Source organism: Bubalus kerabau, chromosome 1 (genome assembly GCF_029407905.1).
Source record: "Bubalus kerabau isolate K-KA32 ecotype Philippines breed swamp buffalo chromosome 1, PCC_UOA_SB_1v2, whole genome shotgun sequence".
NCBI classification, from domain to species: Eukaryota; Metazoa; Chordata; class Mammalia; order Artiodactyla; family Bovidae; genus Bubalus; species Bubalus kerabau.
Genome location: NC_073624.1, coordinates 182002542 through 182026795, shown reverse-complemented (window position 1 = coordinate 182026795; position 24254 = coordinate 182002542). Strand labels below are relative to the sequence as shown.

General features: G+C 41.6%; 1 protein-coding gene and 1 pseudogene across 1 annotated transcript; both read left to right on the top strand.

Moving 5' to 3' along the window:
* The first annotated feature begins 3137 nt into the window (after positions 1 to 3137).
* On the top strand, positions 3138 to 4144 carry LOC129622908 (olfactory receptor 24-like; annotated as a pseudogene).
* A 15894-nt stretch (positions 4145 to 20038) lies between these two features.
* Positions 20039 to 20980, top strand: LOC129642006 (olfactory receptor 24). Its single transcript, XM_055566571.1, has one exon. The coding sequence runs from the start codon at positions 20039 to 20041 to the stop codon at positions 20978 to 20980; it is 942 nt and encodes a 313-aa protein (XP_055422546.1).
* The last annotated feature ends 3274 nt before the right edge of the window (positions 20981 to 24254 follow it).

The following is a 24254-nucleotide window of genomic DNA, read 5'->3' as shown; positions in this document are numbered from 1 at the left end:
CACGGAATGTGTAAAACAATTTTAAATAACACATGGAGAACAACCAAATTCAAGATTGTGGTTGCCTCTGGGGATGAAAGTGAACTTAAAAGATAGATTCTATGTATTCACATTTTTGTTCATTTAATAAAAGAACACTGGGGTTTCCCTGGTGGCTCAGTGGTAAAGAATCTTCCTGCCAATGCAGCAGGCAGGAGACACGGGTTCAATCACTGGTCCAGGAAGATGCCACATGCCATGGAGCAACCAAGCCTGTGTGCCACAACTATCGAGCCTGTGCTCTAGAGCCAGGAACCAGAACTGTTCACGCCTGTGCACCCTGAAGCCCATTCTCTACAAGAGAAGCCACTGCAATGAGAAGTCCAAGCCCCACAACTAGAGAGTAGCCCCTGCTTGCTGCAACCAGAGAAAAGCCCATGAAGCAACAAAGACCCAGCACAGCCAAAAATAAAATAAATAAATAAAAGAGCTCTGATGACAAAACAAAAGGTTTTACTAATTCTGGAAGCATGGATAGATGCTTATGTATTCTATGGTGCTCTGCACTTTAAGATATTTCATACATTGCTAAAAAGAAACCAGTAGACTGGGATCTGCTTCATTGTCCACCTCTTCTTTCTTAGATTATTCATAATCATGAAATATTTTCAATACTAATTTTTCTTCTATAAAGTGGTATCATGAGCCAGCAATGGGAAGGAAAGCAGAAGCTGGGTGCACCCCTCTGTCCCTTGATAAAGTAATAAACGGCATGTAAGAGAAGTTTAGAACATTCTTAAGGTTGAGCAAGCAGATTAATCTTGAGGATGGAAAAGGTCCTAAACTTTGGGATCAGAGTAGATCAGCAGAATGAAAGACAGTCACACATAAGTGCAAAGGTCCAAGGAAATAGACCAGGGAGATTGATAGGCCATTAGCAGCACCTCCCAGGTAACCCAGTTCTGCTCATCTTCTTCAGGAACTTACCTCATAGCTGCCCCCAGATCTACTGCTAAACAAATGCCTGTCCCTATTTGCAGAACATGAAATAGAAGACTCCAAAGCGCATGGTGCCAACACTAAGTGATGACATTCAGTTCTTCCCTGGATGTGAAGGAGGAAAAATGGAAGCTCTGGGTCTATTCAAGTAGCACAGAAAGACAGTGAAGCACCGGGCTCCTGGGCAAAAATAACGGTCCTTGTGACTAACATCACGTGTGTTTCACATGACCTGGGAGGGTTTTTGACTGGGGTGGTCAAAGGCAGACTTATTTGCAGTCTCTCTGTTTCTTGGGGGTTCAATATCCAAAGCTCCTCATTAGTCAAATTCTTTTACTCTCATGTGATCACAGGGCAGTTCAGATTCTTGAGCAGCAAGGCTCAGAAGTGAAAAACTTTTTGCTGTGAGTAATTCTTTACACTGACCTTCTCCCTGAACATTTCTTGGCTCACATTAATTTCAAGTACCCTACCTCAATAGATTTTTTATTGTTATTGTATTATAGTTCTTTTTTTAAATCTATATTTAAAGGCACCACTTTACTGCTCTCCTAATTGATACTACATTTAAGCTCAAAAATGTAGTTTCCATATACGGGTAGATATATATTACCCATATACGTACATGCGGTACTATGGTGAATGTACCCTACAAATGTAAACACTAATGGCTAATTTTATGTTTGGCCTATTTAACATTGATTCTGTTTGTGTATATACTATTAAGGAAATAGTAAAGGTCAGTTTTCATTCCAATCACAAAGAAAGGAAATACCAAAGACTGCTCAAACTACCGCACAATTGCACTCATCTCACATGCTAGTAAAGTAGTGCTCGAAATTCTCCAAGCCAGGCTTCAACAGTACATGAACAGTGAACTTCCAGGTATTCAAGCTGGTTTAAGAAAAAGCAAAGGATCCAGAGATCAAATTGCCAACATTTGTTGGATCATCGAAATAGCAAGAGAGTTCCAGAAAAACATCTATTTCTGCTTTATTGACTATGCCAAAGCCTTTGACTGTGTGGATCACAACAAACTGTGGAAAATTCTGAAAGAGATGGGAATATCAGACCACCTGACCTGCCTCTTGAGAAACCTGTAGGTCCAGTTAGAACTGGACATGGAACAACAGACTGATTCCAAATAGGAAAAGGAGTACGTCAAGGCTGTATATTGTCACCCTGCTTATTTAACTTATATGCAGAGTACATCTTGAGAAACACTGGGCTGGATGAAGCACAAGCTGGAATCAAGATTGCCAGGAGAAATATCAATAACCTCAGATATGCAGATGACACCACCCTTATGGCAGAAAGTGAAAAGGAACTAAAGAGCCTCTTGATGAAAGTGAAAGAAGAGAGTGAAAAAGTTGGCTTAAAACTCAACATTCAGAAAATTAAGATTATAGCATCTGGTCCCATCACTTCATGGCAAATAGATAGGGAACCAGTGTAAACAGTGACAGACTTTATTTTGGGGGGCTCCAAAATCACTGCAGATGGTGACTGCAGCCATGAAATTAAAAGATACTTGCTCCTCAAAAGAAATGCTATGACCAATCTAGACAGCATATTAAAAAGCAAGAGACATTACTTTGCCAACAAAAGTCTGTCTAGTCAAAACTATGGTTTTTCCAGTAGTCATGTATGGATGTGAGAGTTAGCCTATAAAGAAAGCTGAACGTTGAAGAATTGATGCTTTTGAACTGTGGTGTTGGAGAAGACTCTTGAGAGTCCCTTGGACTCCAAGAAGATCCAACCAGTCCATCTAAAGGAAATCAGTCCTGACCATTCACTGGAGGGACTAATGCTGAAGCTGAAACTCCAATACTTTGGCCACTTGATTCGAAGAACTAACTCATTGGAAAAGACCCTGATGCTGGAAAAGATTGAAGGTGGGAGGAGACGGGGACAACAGAGGATGAGATGGTCGGATGGCATCACCGATTCAATGGATATGAGTTTGAGTAAGCTCCAGGAGTTGGTGATGGACAGGGAAGCCTAGTGTGCTGCAGTACATGGGGTTTCAAAGAGTCAGACACAACTGAGCAACTGAACTGACTGAATACACTTGGAATAAAATTATTTAATCTGCCAGAATAATTGTCCTAGCATTCAGGTAACTTTCCCTTTTCAATACTTCCAGAAGAATCATACCCATGGGACCAGACAACCAAACCAGCTCCTCTGAGTTTATCCTCCTGGGACTTTCAGAAAAGCCAGAACAGGAGACTCTCCTCTTTGCTCTGTTTCTCTGCATGTACGTGGGCACAGTAGTGGGGAACCTGTTGATCATCCTGGCCATCAGCACAGACTCCCACCTCCACACCCCCATGTACTTCTTCTTGGCCAATCTCTCCTTGGTTGATTTCTGCCTGGCCACCGGCACTGTCCCCAAGATGCTGGTGAGCATCCAAATCAAGAGCAAGTCCATCTCTTATTCCTGCTGCCTGACACAAATGTACTTCTTCCATTTCTTTGGCATCATGGACAGTGTCTTAATAGCCGTGATGGCTTATGATAGGTTCGTGGCTATATGTCACCCCTTACACTATACCACTATCATGAGCCCACGCCTCTGTGGCCTGCTGGTTGGAGGCCCGTGGGTGTTTTCTGGCTTCATCTCCCTCACCCACATCCTCCTGATGGCCCGTCTAGTTTTCTGTGGCAATACTGAGTTGCCTCACTACTTCTGTGACCTCACCCCGCTCCTCAGACTTTCGTGCACTGACACTTCTGTGAACAAGATCTTTGTACTCATTGTGGCAGGGATGGTCATAGCCATGCCTTTCATCTGCATTCTGGCCACCTACGTTCAAATTATTGTGGCTATCATGAAGTTGCCCTCTGCAGAAGGCAGGAGGAAAACCTTTCCCATCTGTAGCTCCCACCTCTCTGTGGTTGCCCTCCTTTATATGACTACCACTGGGGTCTGTGTCCTTCATATGTCTGCACAGCCATGAAGGAGAAAGCCTCTGGTGCGATGTACACTGCCGTCACCCCCATGCTGAAGCCCTTTATCTACAGCTTGAGGAACAGAGACCTGAAGAGGGCCCTAAGGAATCTCATGAGAAAAAAAAATCATCTCATCTTCATGACCAAAAGGTCATCTGGGAGCTTCCTAGAGGCAGGACCTCAATATCTAGGGTCCTGGACAAGTGTATGAAATTACAAGAGTTGGAAGTGCAGCCATTCTGAATTTTGAATTGCAGAAGTTTAAAAGGGAACATCAGGAGGGCCCTATAACTATTTTCTCAAGTGTGTGTGTGTGTGTGTGTGTGTGTGTGACCGCACGTGCACACACTCAGTGGCATCTGACTCTTTGTGACAACATGGACTGTAGCCCACCAGGCTCCTCCCTCTGTGGGATTTTTCTGTCAAGAATATTGGAGTGGGTTGCCATTTCCTTCTCCAGGGGATCTTCTCCACCCAGGGATCAAACCTGCATCTCCTGCATTGCAGGCAGATTCTTAACCAATGAGCCACCAGGGAAGCCCATTTTCTCCAATACTGGAACCAAAAAGGGTGTTTTTTAGGTAAACCTCCTGCTATCACCCAGAAGATCAGCCTAGCCCTACCAGCTTGGGTTTACCCTGGTTTTGAAACCATTGAACACTCAACAAATATTTATTAAGTACATATTCTGGGCTGGATGTAGATGCTGCTCATGGAAATATGAGCAGGAGAGATAAGATCCCAATAGTCTGGAGTTTACAGCTGAGTGTGGGAGAAGATATTGTACACTTAGTTGTAGTAGAATGGAATATAAACATGAGAGGAAGGATAGAATCCAATAGGAACACACAACAGAATCTGAGGGAGATTTAGGGGAAGTCTTCCAGGAGAGGTGATCCAAAAACTCAGGCAAAATGAGGAGAAAGAATGTCTCAGAAAGATAAAACAACTTGTGGAAAGGTAAGAAAGCAAGAGAAAGAGTGAAGCATGCATTTGTGAAGTAAAAGTCCAGTTACGCTGAATGATGTGGGAGGTGCCAGGTACTGAGGGCTTTAGGACCAACCTAAAGAACCAGTCCAAAGACCAAGCCAAAGAACCAGCCAGTTAACTTGACTTCCAAGGACTAAAGTCGGGGAGCATGGGGATGAGTTGTACAGCCCCCTTCCTCCCACTCATATCCTGTCTTCATGGGGAGCATGAAGGCTTGTGCTGGATAAAAGTTGTGCAAGACACAAGGGAGAAAGAGATTCAGACCATGCCCTAAGGAAATGAGGAAATACTATTTTTTGGTGTATATCTCATAGACAAAGAGCAAAATACCAGTCAACTGAAACATAAATCTCTAAACCAGAGGGAAGCTTTGGCATGCCTCAAATGCCATATATGCCTGTGGAATGTATCCAAGTGGTAACACTGCTTATACCAGAAATGAGCTGTGCTGTGCTTAGTTGCTCAGTCCCGTCTGACTCTTTACAACCCCATGGACTGTAACCCGCCAGGTTCCTCTGTCCAGGCAAGGGGATTCTCCAGGCAAAAATACTGGAATGGGTTGCCATGCACTGCTCCAGGGGATCTTCCCAACCCAGGGACTGAACCCAGGTCTCCTGCATTGCAGGCGGATTCTTTACTAGCTGAGTTACCAGAGAAACCCAAACCAGAAATGAGAGCTACTCATTATAAGTTTATCTTGTGCCTAACACTACGCTTTGTTTCTTTTCTATGTCTCATCTAGTCATTCTAAATCTCCTATGAAAGCAGTAAGTCTCACTTTATTAGAGAGTAATCCTATTATGCATATGGAGCGTTACAACTAAAGTAAAGCAGACGGTGACTTTGCAGAGGTCAGAAGTTTTCAAAAGGTGCTAAGAATCTGATGTCATCCTCAGTAGAATGGCTTTAAGAATCCTACATCTAATTTGCCTCTGTATTTTCCTTTCATGAAAATTAAATTAGAACGTATCAGTTGAACCAACAGACCTGCTGCAGTCCCATCTTAGTACTCTATTAGTAAGGGTACATGTGAGAAAAGTGAAAATGCACTTTGTGGGTAATATTCTAATGGATAAAATCCAAAATTTAAAAACGCTAAAGTTTGCCCATGGGGCACTCATGGATCTGATCATGCCTTTTTATTTATTTTTTTAATATTTATGTATTTATTTGACTGTGCTGGGTCTTAGTTGGGGCATGTGGGATCTAGTTCCCCAACCAGGGATCAAATCTAGACCCCCTTCAGAGAGAGCATAGAGTCTTTGCCACTGGACCACCAGAGAAGTCCCTGGCCATGCCCTTTTAGAATAACACACACACAAACACACACAAACAACACAGGTAAAAGTTGAACCACAGCACTCTTTCTTCCTAACTCCCCTCCATTCTCTTGCCACATAAATAGGAATTACCATTCTACCATATTGGCTGGGAGAGGGTTTGAATTGCCAGTGACTTTGAAAGTGATTACAGGGACTTCCCCAACAGTCAGGTCCTCAGGTGGTTGGGACTTCCCTTTCTAATGCAGGAGATGTGGGTTCAATCCCTGGTCAGAGAACTGAGATCCCACATGCCTCATGGCCAAAAAACCAAAACATAAAACTGAAGCAATATTGTAACAAATTCAATAAAAAATTTTAAAATGGTCCACATTTTTTTAAATACCTTTTTTTAAAAAGGGAAAAATGATCACAATATGGGGATTCATAGAATCTTTATGAATATTTCTCCCTCTGATACAGATAGATACAACTTGAGGTAAAGCACTGATTTAACCACCCTTTTCTCTATGGAAGGAGACGTTCCATCAGCCAATAAAAACCTAAGATTTCCAGAATATTTTCTGCTTGTTAATAAATAAAAATCAGAGCTCTGGGAGAGATCTGTCTTGTTCGTCATTCTGATATCAACTTCAATCATTTGTTGACCCCAATATATGCTTCAACCATTCATTCAACAAACATTTACCAAATATCTATTCCATGATGGCTATTTTTCTTAGCAGTGGGCACAAAGCATTAAACAAGAGAAAGTAAAGGCTTTTTCCTATGTCTACAAAAAAGATAGCATGAGAGCTTATCAACTCTTTTCTCCTAATTGTAGGGCAATGACTTTTAGAGACCAGCAATTTTAAAATAGTATTCTTCCCTTCAATTATCATGAATGTATACATGGGATAAAATTCCAAGCTCTGAACATTAAAAACAAAACAGAGTTTACTGATGTTTCTTTAAAAAAAATAAAATTAAACAAAACAACCATTACTAGCCCAAACAAGCTTCACAGGTGGTACTAGTGGTAAAGAATCTGCCTGCCAGTGCAGGAGAAGAGAGACTTGGATTCAATCCCCAGGACAGAACGATCCCCTGGAGTAGGAAATGGCAACCCACTCCAGTATTCTTACCTGGAAAATTCCATGGACAGAGGAGCCTGGTGGGCTATAGTCCATGGGTCACAAAAAGTCAGACTTGGCTGAGCACACACACAGCAGCAGCAGCAGCAGCAGCAGCAGGGGAAATAACAATTAAAAAATTAATTAATTAATTAACCAAATACTGATAGTGATAAGGATATGAAAGCCATAATGCAAGGACAGCGTGCTAGATGAAGGAAGCTAAATATGCAGTCAGAAACAAGGTTGGATTAGGAGTTGTCCATGTCTTTTTTTTCTTTTCTTTTTTAGATGTTTTCTTGATGTGGACCATTTTTGAAGTCTTTATTGAATTTGTTTCAATATTGCTTCTGTTTCACATTTTTATTTTTGGGCTGCAAGGCATGTGGGATCTTAGCTCCCGGACAAGGGATCAAACCCATAAGTCCTACATTGGAAAGCGGATTCTTAACCACTGGGCCACCAGAAAAGTCCCTCTATGTACTTCTCATTTAAGTTTTTCTTTCCTTTCTCAATCTTGGATAAATGCTGCAAGTGTTTTAAGTACACCAGATAGTTCAGCTAAAATAATACACATTTATTGTTTCAAAATTTCTGTGGACCGAGTATTCAAGTATGACTTTGCTTTAAGCTCTCTTATAGACTGCAATCAAGGTGTCATGAGTGGGATTGTTGTTCTTTTTTTCTTTTTTCTTGTAAATTAATTCATTTGTTTTAATTGGAGGCTAATTACTTTACAATATTGTAGTGGTTTTTGCCATACATTAACATGAATCAGCCATGGGAATACATGTGTCCCCCATCCTGACCCCCCACAACCTCCACCCCATCCTTAATGTTGTTCAGTCACTAAGTCATGTCTGACTTTTTGGACCCCGTAGACTGCAGCATGCCAGGCTTCCCTGTCCTTCACTATCTCCCTAAGTTTGCTCAAACTCTTGTCCATTGAGACAGTGATGACATCCAACCATCTCACCTTCTGTTGCCCCAATCTCCTCCTGCCCTCAATCTTTCTCAGTATCAGGGTCTTTTCCAAAGAGTTGGGTCTTCACATCAGGTGGCCAAAGTATTGGACCTTCAGCTTCAGCATCAGTCCTGCCATATTCAATGATGAAAGACCAAAAGCTTTTCCTCTAATGTAAGGAAAAAAAAAAAAAATGCCTGATTTTACTACTTCTTTCAATATAGCACTAGAACACTTACAAAGAGCAATTAGACAAGAAAAAGAAATTAAAGGCATCCATATTGGGAAAGAAAAAGTAAAATGATGTTTGTTCACAGATGACATAATCTTATAGGTGAAAAACCCTGAAGATGCCACAAAAAAACCTATTAGACATTACAAACAAATTCAGCAAAGCTATACAGTTCATGAAGGTTATAACAGCAATACACGAAAATCAGTTCCATTTCTATATACTAGCAAGATGGACCCTGGTGTTAACGTAAATGTCCATCAACAGAGGAATAAAGAAGGTGTGGTATATAGACAATGATACACAATGGAATTTTACTCAGTCATAAAAAAGAATGAAATAATGCCACTTGCGGCAACATGGATGGACCTAGAGATTGCAGTACCTAGTGAAGGAAGTCAGACACAGAAAGACAAATATCATATGATATGGCTTATATGTGGAATCTTAAAAAAAAAAAAGGAGGGGTACAAATGAATTTATTCACAAAACAGAAATAAAGTTACAGATATAGAAAACAAATTTATGGTTACCAGGGCATAAGTGACAGGGAACAACCTGGAAGATTTGGATTGATATATACACACTACTATATATCAAATAGACAGCTAATAAAGACCTACTGCATTACACAGGGAACTCTACTTTGTAATGACCTTCATGGGAAAAGAAGGAAAAAAGGAGTGGATATATGCATATGTATAAGATTCGCTTTGCTGTATACCTGAAACTTACATGACATTGTAAATCAACTATACTCCAATAAAAATTTTTAACAAAATTTAAAGCTTCTGAACATCAACGGGCCCTGTAAACAAACAAAAAAAAGACATCTCGTGGAATAGGAGAAGATATTTGTAAACCATAGATCTACTAAGGAATTAATATCTAGAATACATAAAGAGTTCCTACATGTCAACAATAATAACAAGCTAAACAATTCAATTAAAGATGGGGCAAGTATTTAAATAGACATTTCTCCAAAGAGAATGTACAAATAACCAGTAAGCACATGAAAAGGCACTCCACATGAAATGCAAATCAACCCCAATGAAATTTCACACCCATTAGGATGGCTGTTATAAAAACAAACAGACGAAAACGACCAAACAGAACACACAAAGAGAAAAAAATAACTTTTATTGGTGGAAATGTAAAATTTCCAGTGCTATGAAAAATAGTAGTGCAGCAGGAAACCCTTGGCATTCCTCAGCTTGGGGCTATATAAATCCTAAATCTGTTTATCTTCACATGACCCTTCTCTGTATCTGTGTGCCTCAAACCTACCCCTCCTTCCTTGTATAAAGATGATGCCAGTCCAGGTTCGATGCAGGATACAGGATGCTTGGGGCTGTTGCACTGGGATGACCCAGAGGGATGGTACAGGGAGGGATGTGGGAGGGGGGTTCAGGATGGGGAACACGTGTATACCTGTGGCGGATTCATGTTGATGTATGGCAAAACCAATACAATATTGTAAAGTAATAAGCCTCCAATTAAAATAAATAAATTTATGTTAAAAAAAAAAACAAAAAGATGATGTCAATCATTGGATGTGACACACACCCTGGTGGTGTGGTGGTTAGGTTGCTAAGTCATGTCTGACTCTTACGACCCCATAGACCATAGCCCGCCAGGCACCTCTGTCCATGGGATTCTTTAGACAAGACTACTGGAGTGGGTTGCCATTTCCTTCTCCAGGGGATCTTCCCAACCCAGGAATCAAACCCAGGTCTCCCGCCTTGCAGGCAGATTCTTTACAAGGGAAGTCCGGCACACACCCTAATTCAGGATGAAAAGTAGACCTAACATATAATACATAAATTCCACTTCTGAGAATACATTCAAAGGAAATAAAACCATCTCAGGGAAATTTCAGTATTTTTATGTTCATTGCAGCATTATTTGCAATAGTCAAGGTATGAAAACAGTGCCCATAGACAGATGAAAAGATAAAGAAAATGTGGTGTATATATGTCCAATAGAATATTATTTAGCCTTGTAAAAGAAGGAAATCCTACCATTTGTGACCCAAAAAATGCACCTGGAAGGCATTATGCTAAATGAAATGAGGGGGAAAAAAAAAAACTACTTCATGGTATAATTTACATTTAGAATCTAAGAAAAGGGTGGGGGGATATGTGAGGTGATGGATATGTTGATTAACTTGGTAGTGGAAATCCTTTCACAATATGCAGTGCTATGCTGTGCTTAGTCTTCAGTCATGACAGACTCTTTGTGACCCCATGGACTGTAGCCCACCAGGCTCCTCTGTCCACGGGGATTCTCCAGGCAAGAATACTGGAGTGGGTTACCATGCCCTCCTCCAGGGGATCGGATGGAACCCAGGTCTCCTACATTGCAGGTGGATTCTTTACCAGCTGAGCTACTAGGAAAGCCCTTCACAATGTATATGTATATCAAATTATTGTTTCCTGTGTTTTTTTTTAATTCAAACTTTTCATTCTTATTTTACTTGTTTATTTATTTTTGGCCACACTGCATGACATATGGGATCTTAGTTCCCCAAGCAGGAATCGAACCCATCCCCCTTTCATTGGAAGCACGCTGTCTTGACAATTGGACCACTGAAGAAGTCTCACTTTGTGTACTTAAACATATTACAATTTTATTAGTCAATTATGTGTCAATATATCTGAAAAAAAAAGTATGTGCCTCCTCAGGAGACTCCACAACATCACTATAAAGTATCCTTTCCCCAAAAAATGAACCCAGGAGCTGATCAAGTATCTAGATCTACACATCAATTTATAATTATAACTTACAAGAAGTGTATTTGAAACAATAGCACACAAATGCAATCAGCAAAATCCAGACCATTTCTTCATCAAATATATTCAATAATCACATACAAGAGGGGAAACAAACAAACAAAAAAATCCTATAGGTTAGAAAGGACTTTAGACAGCTATTAACCAATTGGAATATAGGGATATATTTGGATTCTAATGTGAAAAAATTATTGAGGCAATTGGGTTAATTTGAGTATTAATAGGATATTTTATATTTTAATAAAATTATAATTTGATAATATAATTATTATTAATACTTTAAAGTACACTAATGGGATTGTGATTATGCTTTTAAAAAGAACTTGTCTTTTTAGAGTTGTACTGAAATCATGTGATATTTAAAATCTGCTCTGAAATAATCCTGGAGAAGAGGTCAAAGTAGATAGAATACAGATGAAACAAGACTCTAATTGGTAATCACTGCATCTGTGTGATGAATACATGGGTTTCATTACATAAAGCTGATTCATGTTAAAAACTGAGAGTTTTCTTGGTCAAAAATCAGAGTATTGACAATATCATATGACTCAACTTTCAGTTCAGTTCAGTCACTCAGTCATGTCCGACTCTTGGCCACCCCATGAACCAGGGCAGCACACCAGGCCTCCTTGTCCATCACCAGCTCCCAGAGTTTACCCAAAATCATGTCCACTGAATTGGTGATGCCATCCAACTATCCCATCCTCTGTAATCCCCTTGTCTTCCTCCCCTCAATCTTTCCCAGCATTGGGGTCTTTTCAAATGAGTCAGTTCTTCGAATCAGATGGCCAAAGTATCGGAGTTTCAGCTTCAACATCAGTTCTTCAAATGAACACCCAGGACTGATCTTCTTTAGGATGGACTGGTTGGATCTCCTTGCAGTCCAAGGGACTCTCAAGAGTCTTCTCCAACACCACAGTTCAAAAGTATCAATTCTTTGGTGCTCAGCCTTCTTTATAGTCCACCCCTCACATCCATACATGACCACAGGAAAAACCGTAGCCTTGACTAGACGGACCTTTGTTGGCAAAGTAATGCCTCTGCTTTTCAATATGCTATCTAGGTTGGTCATAACTTTCCTTCCAAGGAGTAAATGTCTTTTAATTTCATGGTTGCAATCACCATTTGCAGTGATTTTGGAGCCCAAAAAAATAGTCAGCCACTGTTTCCACTGTTTCCCCATCTATTTGCCATGAAGTGATGGGATCAGATGCCATGATCTTAGTTTTCTGAATGTTGAGCTTTAAGCCAACTTTTTCACTCTCCTCTTTCACTTTCACCAAGAGGCTCTTTAGTTCTTCTTCGCTTTCTGCCATCAGGGTGGTATCATCTGCGTATCTGAGCTTATTGATATTTCTCCCGGCAATCTTGATTCCAGCTTGTGCTTCTTCCACCCCAGCATTTCTCATAATGTACTCTGCGTATAAGTTAAATAAGCAGGGTGACAATATACAGCCTTGACATACTCCTTTTCCTATTTGGAAGCAGTCTGTTGTTCCATGTCCAGTTCTAACTGTTGCTTCCTGACTTGCATACAGGTTTCTCAAGAGGCAGGTCAGGTGGTCTGGTATTCCCATGTCCTTCAGAATTTTCCACAGTTTATTGTGATCCACACAGTCAAAGGCTTTAGAATAGTCAATAAAGCAGAAATAGATGTTTTTCTGGAACTCTCTTGCTTTTTCCATGATCCAACGGTTGTTGGCAATTTGATCTCTGGTTCCGCTGCCTTTTGTAAATCCAGCTTGAACATCTGAAAGTTCATGGTTCACGTACTGCTGAAGCCTGGCTTGGAGAATTTTGAGCATTACTTTACCAGCATGTGAGATGAGTGCAATTGTGTGGTAGTTTGAGCATTCTTTGGCATTGACTTTCTTTGAGATTGGAATGAAAACTGATCTTTTCCAGTCCTGTGGCCACTGCTGAGTTTTCCATATTTGCTGACATATTGAGTGCAGCACTTTCACATCATCATCTTTTAGTGCTATGCTTGCAAAGAGTCGGACACGACTGAGCAACTGAACTGAACTGAACTGAATCTTCTTTTGTCTGCAATTGGTTATTTCTATAACAAAAGGCTTTTTAAAACTGGCACTTAATGTACCAGTCAGTTTTATGGATGTTTATTAAGTGGACACAAGACCCAAAAATCTGACAAAGATTTCATGAATCTGAATTCCTAAAAATGCAAAGGGAGAAACACCCACTGATACTATCTTGGCACCAATATTCAGATCGGAGATCTTTCTGCAGACCCATTCAGCCAACCCCTTTCTATGTGTGCCCATCAAGTTAAATTCTGCTTCCTCCATTGGTAGAACTGGAAAGGAGAAATGGTGTCTTTTTTTTTTTTTCATTTTATTTATTTTATTTTATTTATTTATTTTTAACTTAACAATAATGTATTGGTTTTGCCATATATCAAAATGAATCCACCACAGGTATACATGTGTTCCCCATCCTGAACCCTCCTCCCTCCTCCCTCCCCCTACCATCCCTCTGGGTCGTCCCAGTGCACCAGCCGCTAGCATCCAGTATCGTGCATCGAACCTGAAATGGTGTCTTTACAGAGTTTCCCTCTTGAGGTTAAGTGGTGTTGGAAGCAGCCTTGTATCTGTGTATTACATCACTGCGTGGATGTAGAGAGACATTTTGCTTGATTGTTTTAAATAAAATGTTTTTAAGATTTTTTAAAATTTTTATTTATGTTTAGTCATTCAGTAGTGTCTGACTCTTTGCAACCCCATGAACTGTAGCCTGCCAGGCTCCTCTGTCCATGGGACTCCCCAGCAGGAATACTGGAGTGCATTGCCATTTCCTTCTCCAGGGAATCTTCCTGACCCAGGCATCGAACCCAGGTCTCCTACATTGCAGACAGATTCTTTACTGACTGAGCTACAGGGAAACTCCTTTATTTAGTGAGCTATTTTCATTTTTGGCTGTGCTGAGTCTTCATTGCTGTGCAGGCTTTTGTCTAGTTGTGGCAAGCAGGGGCTACTCTTTAGTTGTGGTGTGCAGGCTTCTCATTGCTTCTCTTATTGTGGAACACGAGCTCTAGGGCATGCAGGCTTCAGCAGCTGCGGCTCCTGGGCTCTAGAGCACAAGCTCAATAGTTGTGGCTCACAGGCTTAGTTGCTCTGCGGCCTGTGGGATCTTTCCAGACCAGGAAGACCGGTGTCTCCTGCATTGGCAGGTGGATTCTTTACCTCTGAGCCACCAGGAAAGCCCTGTTTTTGATTCTTAGAGTGATGAGGAAGACTGACTTCAAAGAAAAATGAAAACTTCCTCTATGAGAAGCCCTGGGCCTTGGGGAGACAGAGTCTGGGAGACTAGGAAAGTTTGTTCCCTGAGGACAGGGTGCAGAACAAGTTGGGAAACACAACTTGCTCCAAGTTGGGAAACACAACTTGCTCCAAGTTGCCTCCTGAAGACCTAATATACTCAATACAACCTTTTTACTGTCTTGTTCCAGCCCCCCAAGGAAGTCAAACTATTCAGGGAACAGAGGTGAATTTGAACAATTTATCTAACAAGGAGCCTTGGGAATTGACTTATTATTGGCCCAGAAATCATAAATATTCCCTCCTTTCCTACAATTTATCCTCCACTCCAGCTTTCCTTCTTTGGGCCAGGAGGCTGCATACCTTTGCCTTTATGAACATCTTTCTGTTCTGATCTAACTTCATCATTTTGTCCTTTCCTGGAAGCAGAGCCAACATCTTTATTGTCCATCAGCAGGGAGGGAATGGAACCGTGTTTGCCCCATGCCCCTGTGATAAGGTCAAGAAGAGGAAAGATAGCCCTGTAAGTGGATCTGGGGACAAGAAAAGACGGAGGGAGGAGGAGAAAGAGAGAGAGAACTTGGAGAGAATGCCAGCAGGTATTAGAGCTGCTATGTTCTCAGAGAACTGGGAGAGTCTACTTGGCTCAATTCAACACACAGTTTCCAGCCCAGAATCCAATAACCACACTTGGCTACCTAGTTCAACTTAGACCAAATGTGATGCCACCAAGCCCTTTCCAAAGCCCATGACTTTCAGTACAGTTCTTAGTACCTGCACCAGATATTTCCAAAGCTTGCTTGAGTATCTCAAAGAACAAAGGAGTTCCCACCAAACTTTTGTAGGTGAAGGTTTGAGTTCTTTCCATCACTGAGTCTCTGAAGCCCTTGGAGTTGCATATACTAAGCAGTCTTGCAATTCTCAGGATAATTTGCTATTATGCCCATTTCAGCAAAAGTTGATAAATGCCTCTTGAGTCTGTTTCCTTCATTCAACTGTAAATTCATTAATTCACTCTTGATTTTTTAAATTAAAGGGATTAAGAGTACAGGCTCTAGAGACGTCCCTGATGGTCCATTGCAAGAATCTGCCTTGCAATGCTGGAAGCTTGGGTTTGATCCCTGGTTGATCCCTTGATTCCTGGTCAGTAAGATCCCACATGCCTTGGAGCAACTAAGTCTGAGAGGCAACTAGAGAGTCCACGCACCTCAGCAAAAGATCCCATATGATGCAACAAAAATTCCAAGTACTGCAATTAAGGCTTGAGGCAGCCGAATAAATAAATTTTTTAAAAGAGTACAGGCTCCATATTCAGACTGCATGGCTTAGTTCTGCCACCCACTTTCTGTGGAACCCCACTTGATTTTATTAATCTCCTTGCATCTCCATTTCCTTATGTGTGAAACAGACCAACCAACATTGGGTTGTTCCGAGTAGCTAATTGACAAAGAATGTAGAACAGTGCCTGGTACTGTAGGAGATGATAAAAAAAAAAAAGAGGATCATTATTTATTTATGCATTTATTGAAGATGGGGTATATATCTTTTATATCCAGTTAAGACCTTGGCTACAAAAACGAACAAAGAAATCTATTTACAGAGCAGGAATAGAGACACAGGCATAGAGAACAGATCTGTGGACACAGCAGGGGAAGGAGAGGGTGGGACAAATTGACAGCATAGTGTTGAAACACATACATTACCATATGTAAAATAGTTAGTGGGAAGCCGCTGTATAGCACAGGGAGCATGCTCTGTGATGACCTAGAGGGCTGGGATGGTGTGGGGAGTGGGAGGGAGGTAAAGAGGGAAGGAAAATATATACACTTAATGGCTGATTCAGGCTGTCATATGGCAGAAATCAATATAACATTGTAAATCAATTATCCTCCAATTAAAAATAAATTTTTAAAAAATGAACAAAGGCACACAGTTCCTGCTTTAGAGTGTCTGGAGGACGGGGTTTGTGTCTATTTGTGTCTACTCACCTCAAATCCTGGCATAATGCAGCCACCAATATTTGTTTATGGGGGAAAAAAAGACAGTGAGTGCATACATAAGTTAATAAAAGTGATATGATCAGAATTATTCTTTTTTATAATTGGAGTTTAGTTCCTTTACAATGGTGTGCTAGTTTCTGCTGCACAGCAAAATGATTCAGCTTTGTGTGTACATATATCCCCTCTGTCACCACAGAGCATTGAGTAGAGTTCCCTGTGCCATACAGTAGGTTCTCGTTAGTTATCTATGCTATACGTAGTAGCTTGTGGATGTCAATCCCGATCTCCCAATTCATTCCACCCTCCCCTTTTCCCCCTTGGTATCTATATATTTTCTCTCTATACCTGTGTCTCTATTTCTGCTTTGCAAATAGATTCATCTGTAAACCATTTTTCCAGATGCAACATGTATGCGTTAATATATGATATTTGTTTCTTTTTTTCTGACTTATCAGGAAGATTATTCCATCAGTGATTTCATGATGGTTTGGAGGAGACAGAAGGGATGCATGAGGACTAATTCAAGACTAATACTCGACAACCAGAACTAAGAGCATTGATGCAAGTCAGTGGTGGGAGGAGGTAGATGGAAAAATGACAGTAAGAATAGACAGTTCAGCTTGTAGAAGACGTAGCAACTCATTGACAGATTGGCTTTGGCAGTGGAAGTAGCAAGGGAGGAATAGTCAAAGTTTCAATCACAGGTGTCTGAAGTGATGATGATTTTATTCACGGAAATAAGGTCACCAGAAAAGAAACAGACTTTGTTATTTATATGATAAACTTGGTCTGCCAGGAAGAAAGAGAAAGGAAAACCACCGCTTTTATAATTACATTATTCTCTGTCAGATACTGTGTAGAAAATTTTATACCAACATCTCTTTTAATCTTCAAAGCAAGCCTATTATCTATACACCATTATTCTCATCCCCTTTTGACCAAGAAAGTGAGATTTTAGTGGTTAGGTAGCTCACTTAAGATCACCTAGCCAAGTGGGAAGCTGCTGTATAGAACAGGGAGCTGGGTTTAGTGCTCTGTGAAGACCTAGAGGGGTGGGAGGGATGGGGGTAGGAGGGAGACTCAAGAGGGAGGGGATATATGTATACTTATAGCTGATTTACATGGTTGTACAGCAGAATCTAGCACAACACTGTAAAGCAATTATGCTCCGATTTTTAAAAATAAAAATAAATAAAGATCACCTAGCTAGAAAGCGGTGAGCCCATGAATCACACCCAGGTATTTCTTTTTTCACAGCCCTTCCTTAAACCTGAGATGATGCTGCCAATTGTTGGCTGAGATCATACTATATTGTTGGGCACTGTTTCAGTCACCTTCCATGGGCTACATCACTTCATCTTCTAAGAAAATCCAGGTGGGTATTATCAAGGATAAAGATACAGAAAATGAAGTTTAGAGGGGCTGGGGGGGCGGGGGTTAGCATTAGTGGCTCAGTCCCGTTTGACTCTTTGCAACCCTATGGGATTTCCCAGGCAAGCATACTGGAGTGGGTTGCCATTTCCTTCTCCAGGGGATCTTCCCAACCCAGGCTTTGAACCTGTGTCTCCTGAACTGGCAGGTGGATTCTTTACCACTGAGCCACCAAGAGAGGTTAATAGTAACTAAGTAATGGAACCAGAATTTGAATCCTGGTCTGTCTGAATCCAATTATCTCAGTGCTTCCATCTTTCTACACTGAGTGAGTGTTAGTTGCTCAGTGGTGTCCAACTCTTTGTGACCCCATGGACTGTAGCCAGCCAGGTTCCTCTGTCCATGGGATTTTCCCAGGCAAGAATATTGGAGTGGGTTGCCATTTCCTTCTCCAGGGGATCTTCCCCACCCAGGGATGGAACCCAGGTCTTCTGCTTTGTAGGCAGATTCTTTACCTTCTGAGAAACACTACATTCGTGCAGATTATCCTGGTAGAAAAATTGAGTTGGCAGGCAGAAATTCAAGTCTGGGAGTTAGGAGTCTGGAGTTTTAAGTCTGGAAATCAATTCTGAAAACCATGAGACTTCTACCAAGAAGGTTATTTTTTGTCTTTTCAGAGTTGGGATCCCACGCAAGGATCCAACCCTCATCTTCTGCATTGGCAGGTGGATTCTTTATTGCTGAGCCACCAGGCAAGCCTGTCATACCCCTACTGTAATTTTAAAGTTATATATTCTATACCCATTATTTAAGTAGTTACACCTAAACTTTAATCATGTGTATTTTTGTAGAAAGTCCAAAATGTTCACTGTTTCTATTTTCCTGCAACTCAACACAAAAACATTACAACAATTTTAATTCCCCATTTTGTCTCATATTATTTTATCCCATATAATAAATCCCAGGTCTCATAGTATTTTGATCCCCATTATTTACATGCATGGGCTTTTCCAATGACTCAGCTGGTAAAGAATCCACCTGCAATGCAGGAGATGCAAGATATGCAAGTTCAACCCCTAGGTTGGAAGGATCCCCTGGAGGAGAAAATGCCAACCCACTGCGGTGTTCTTGCCTGGGAAATCCATGGACAGAGGAGCCTGGCTGGCTACAGTCCACAGGATCTGAAAGAGTTGGACACAACTGAGCACAGCACAAGTACAAGCTGTGTGTGTGCTCAGTCTCTCAGTCGTGTCCTATTCTTTGCGACTCCATGGACTGTAGCCAGCCAGTCTCCTTTATTTATGGGGATTCTCCAGGCAAGAATACTGGAGTGGGTTGCCACTCCCTCCTCCAGGGGATCTTCCTAACCCAGGGATCGAACCCAGGTCTCCAGCATCGCCGGAGGATTCTTTACCATCTGAGCCACCAGGGAAGCCTATGAATGCTGGAGTGGGTAGCCTATCCCTTCTCCAGGGTATCCTCCCCATCCAGGAATTGCATTGGGGTCTCATGTATTGCAGATGGATTCTTTACCAGCTGAGCTACCAGGGAAGCCTGTATTATTACTATTTTAAAACAATGCTTTGTTCAGATTTTTTCTACATTACTACCAATTTCTTGGCTGATCATTGCTTCTCAGATAATGCTTTTTTCTGGATTCAGTTTGTTGTGTCATGAAATAAACCCTTTAGTAGTTTCACCAGCCAGAGTTCACACATGGTTTACTGTCAGTCTTTGTATGAGTCAGGGATATTCAAGGGAGCAACCTTGAGCCAAAGCTTGACATAAGAGATGTAAACACTACATCAGTGGTTCAAGATGGAACACATATATATGTTGACATCATAATTAATCCAGATTGGAAATTTAGGGTGGATCCCCTGGAAGAGGAAATGGCAACCCACTCCAGTATTCTTGCCTGGGAAATCTCATGGACAGAGGAACCTGGCAAGGCTTGCAAAGAGTCGTACATGACTGAACACACACACGCACGTAAATTGAAGGTAATCTCTTCGAATCTTTCAGAATCATCTCAATAGCATTCATGTAACTTCACCCTTTCAATAGTTCCAGAGGAATCATATCCATGGAAACAGACAACCAAACCAGCTCCTCTGAGTTTATCCTCCTGGGACTTTCAGAAAAGCCAGAACAGGAGACTCTCCTCTTTGCTCTGTTTCTCTGCATGTATGTGGTCACCGTAGTGGGGAACCTCTTGATCATCCTGGCCATCAGCACAGACTCCCACCTCCACACTCCCATGTACTTCTTCTTGGCCAATCTCTCCTTGGTTGATTTCTGCCTGGCCACTGACACTGTCCCCAAGATGCTGGTGAGCATCCAAATCAAGAGCAAGTCCATCTCTTATTCCTGCTGCCTGACACAAATGTACTTCTTCCATTTCTTTGGCATCATGGACAGTGTCTTAATAGCCGTGATGGCTTATGATAGGTTCGTGGCTATATGTCACCCCTTACACTATACCACTATAATGAGCCCACGCCTCTGTGGCCTGCTGGTTGGAGGCCCGTGGGTGTTTTCTGGCTTCATCTCCCTCACCCACATCCTCCTGATGGCCCGTCTGGTTTTCTGTGGCAATACTGAGTTGCCTCACTACTTCTGTGACCTCACCCCACTCCTCAGACTTTCGTGCACTGACACCTCTGTGAACAAGATCTTTGTACTCATTGTGGCAGGGATGGTCATAGCCATGCCTTTCATCTGCATTCTGGCCTCCTATGCTCGCATCATTGTGGCCATCATGAAGGTGCCCTCTGCAGGAGGCAGGAAGAAAACCTTTTCCACCTGCAGCTCCCACCTCTCCGTGGTTGTACTCTTCTACGGGACCACCATTGGGGTCTATCTGTGTCCTTTATCTGTCCGCACAGCCGTGAAGGAGAAAGCCTCTGCTGTGATGTACACTGCCGTCACCCCCATGCTGAACCCCTTTATCTACAGCCTGAGGAACAGAGACCTGAAGGGGGCCCTGATGAAGCTGGTCAACAGAAAAATCACCTCATCCTCCTGACCACCAGGACACCTGGAAGCTTCCATGGAGTTATGATGTAAACAGCTGGGTCCTTGGGCAAAAATCTGGAATTGCATGGGTTGGGAGAGTACCACTTTAAATTTTGAATTGCAGAAGCTCAAGATAACCCTGTAACTATTTTCTCAATTATTGGGACCACCAAGTGTCCTTTGGGGGCATGTCTCACGCTGTATTTCTACAAGGATCAGTCTAGTTCTAGCAGATTGGATTCATTCTGGTTCAGAATCTACTTTGGTGTGTTGTTCCTCAGTAATGTCCAACTCTCTCATGACTCTGTGGACTGTAGCCTGATAGGCTTCTCTGTCAATGGGGTTTCCCAGGCAAGAATACTGGAGTGGATTGCCATTTCCTCCTCCAGGGGATCTTCCACATTCAGGGATTGAATCCATGTCTCCTGCATTGCAGGTGGGTTCTTTACCAACTGAGCCACCAGTAAGCACTCAACAAATATTTATTGAGTATGTATCCTGGGTTTGATGTTAGATGCTGAACATAGAGTCATGAACAGGAGCAACAAAAATCGTTATAGTTTGAAGTTAATAGCTGACAGTTGGAGAAGTTCTTTGACAGTTATAGTAAAATGGAATATCAGTTCAGTTCAGTTCAGTCACTCAGTCGTGTCCAACTCTTTATGACCCCATGAATCTCAGCACACCAGGCCTCCCTGTCCATCATCAACTCCCAGAGTTCACTCAGACTCACGTCCATCGAGTCAGTGATGCCATCCAGCCATCTCATCCTCTGTCGTCCCCTTCTCCTCTTGCCCCCAATCCCTCCCAGCATCAGAGTCTTTTCCAATGAGTCAACTCTTCGCATGAGGGGGCCAAAGTACTGGAGTTTCAGCTTTAGCATCATTCCTTCCAAAGAAATCCCAGGGCTGATCTCCTTCAGAATGGACTGGTTGGATCTCCTTGCAGTCCAAGGGACTCTCAAGAGTCTTCTCCAACACCACAGTTCAAAAGCATCAATTCTTCGGCACTCAACCTTCTTCACAGTCCAACTCTCACATCCATACATGACCACAGGGAAAACCATAGCCTTGACTAGACGAACCTTTGTTGGTAAAGTAATGTCTCTGCTTTTCAATATGCTATCTAGGTTGGTCATAACTTTCCTTCCAAGGAGTAAGTGTCTTTCAATTTCATGGCTGCAGTCACCATCTGCAGTGATTTTGGAGCCCCAAAAAATAAAGTCTGACACTGTTTCCACTGTTTCCCCATCTATTTCCCATGAAGTGATGGGACCATGAAGATGATGAAGATGCCATGATCTTCGTTTTCTGAATGTTGAGCTTTAAGCCAACTTTTTCACTCTTCTCTTTCACTTTCATCAAGAGGCTTTTTAGTTCCTCTTCACTTTCTGCCATAAGGGTGGTGTCATCTGAAAGATATAGTAGGAATATCCAACAGAGTCTGGAAGGGAGAATCAGGGAAGGTCTCCTGGGAGAGGTAAGCCAGAAACCCAAAGAATAAGATGGTATCATTCAGGCCAAAGGAGGAGAACGAGTGGCTCAGAAAACCAACTTGTGAAAATGTGACCAAGCAAGTGAAAGAGAGAAAAACATGCATTTGTGAAGTGAGAAGTCCAGTTATGGTGAACGACTTGGGGAATGCGAGGTCCTGAGAGCTTTAGGACCAAGCCAAGAGTATGGCCTTTCTCCCGAGAACCAGAGAGTTAATTTGACTTGCAGGGACCAACATCAAGGAGCAACTTTGAATGAGCTGTCCACCCTTCCTGTCACTTACTTATCTTCTTGGGGAGCAAGATGGCTTGTGTTAGATAAAAGTTGTGCAAGGCCCAAGGGAGAAAGAGATTCAGACCATACATCAAGAAAGTGAAGGACCATCACTTGTGGCATTTATCTTCATAGACAAAGAGGAGAATATTAGTCAATTTGATGATGAACCTCTAAATCAGAAGAAAGCTGTGATATGCCTCCTTCTCAATACATACCTATGCTTGTATTGCATTACGTATTCCATGCATTGCCAAAAGTAGTAACACAGCTGATACCAGAAATGAGAGCTATTCATTGCACATTGCTGCCATCTTACCATGCTTCTCTGAGCTCTTTTCATCGTTCTAAAGTTCCTAAAAGGGCGATACATTACATTTATGTCTATCGTGGAGTAGTCTTAATACTCATTTGGAGTGTATGTGCATGTGTGTGTGTGTGCTCAGTCGTGTTCAACCCTTTGTGACCCCATGGACTGTAACCCACCAGGCTCCTCTGTCCATCGGATTTTCCAGGCAAGAATACTGGAGTGGACTGCCGTTTCCACTCCAGAAGATCTTCCTGGCCCAGGGGTTGAACTCGTGTCTCGTGTGTCTCCTGCATTGGCAGACAGATTCTTTAGCACTGCACTTCTCATATGGAGATTTACAACTAAAATGGAAAGAGTGGTGACTTTGAATGGGGCCAGAAATTTTCAAATGGTGCTAAGCAGCTGACACCATCTTAAGCAGAATGGTTTTGCATAATCATACATCTAATTTGCTTTTGTAGCTTTCCTTTCTTTTTTTTTTTACAATCTCTCAATTATTTAATTAAACCTTTTCTAATAGAAAATTTTAACACACACAATACTGGCATAATTGTTTAATGAACTCCCAATACACCTCTTTCCTCAGCCACATAACTATCAACCTCTGGCCAATCCTACCTCATCTACAATTTTATCTCCTTCTCCCACTCTTGTATTCAACAACTTAATGTTTTAACTTTTTATTGGAGTATAGTTGCTTTACAATGTTGTGTTAGTTTTTGCTGCACAGCAAATGAATCAGCTATGTATACATACATCCCCTCTTCCTTGGACTTCCTTTCCATTTAGGTCATCACAGAGCATTGAGGGAACAGACTGCTCCCTATGCCATGCGGTCTGTTCTCATTAGCTGTCTATTTTATACATAGTATCAATTGTGTATGTGGGTCAATCCTAATCTCTCATTCCACCACCCCCTTTTCCCCCTTGGTGTCCACACATTTGTTCTGCACATCCGTGTCTCTATTTCTGCTGTGCCAATAAATTAATCTATACTATTTTTCTAGATTCCACAAATATGCATTAAGATATATTTGTTTTTCTCTTTCTGATTTACTTCATTCTGTACCACAGTTTCTAGGTCCATCCACCTCTCTGCAAATGACCCAGTTTCATTCCTCTTATGGCTGAGTAATATTCCACTGTATATATGTACCACATTTCTTTATCCATTCCAATATCTTAATTTTTTAAATAAATTACCATTT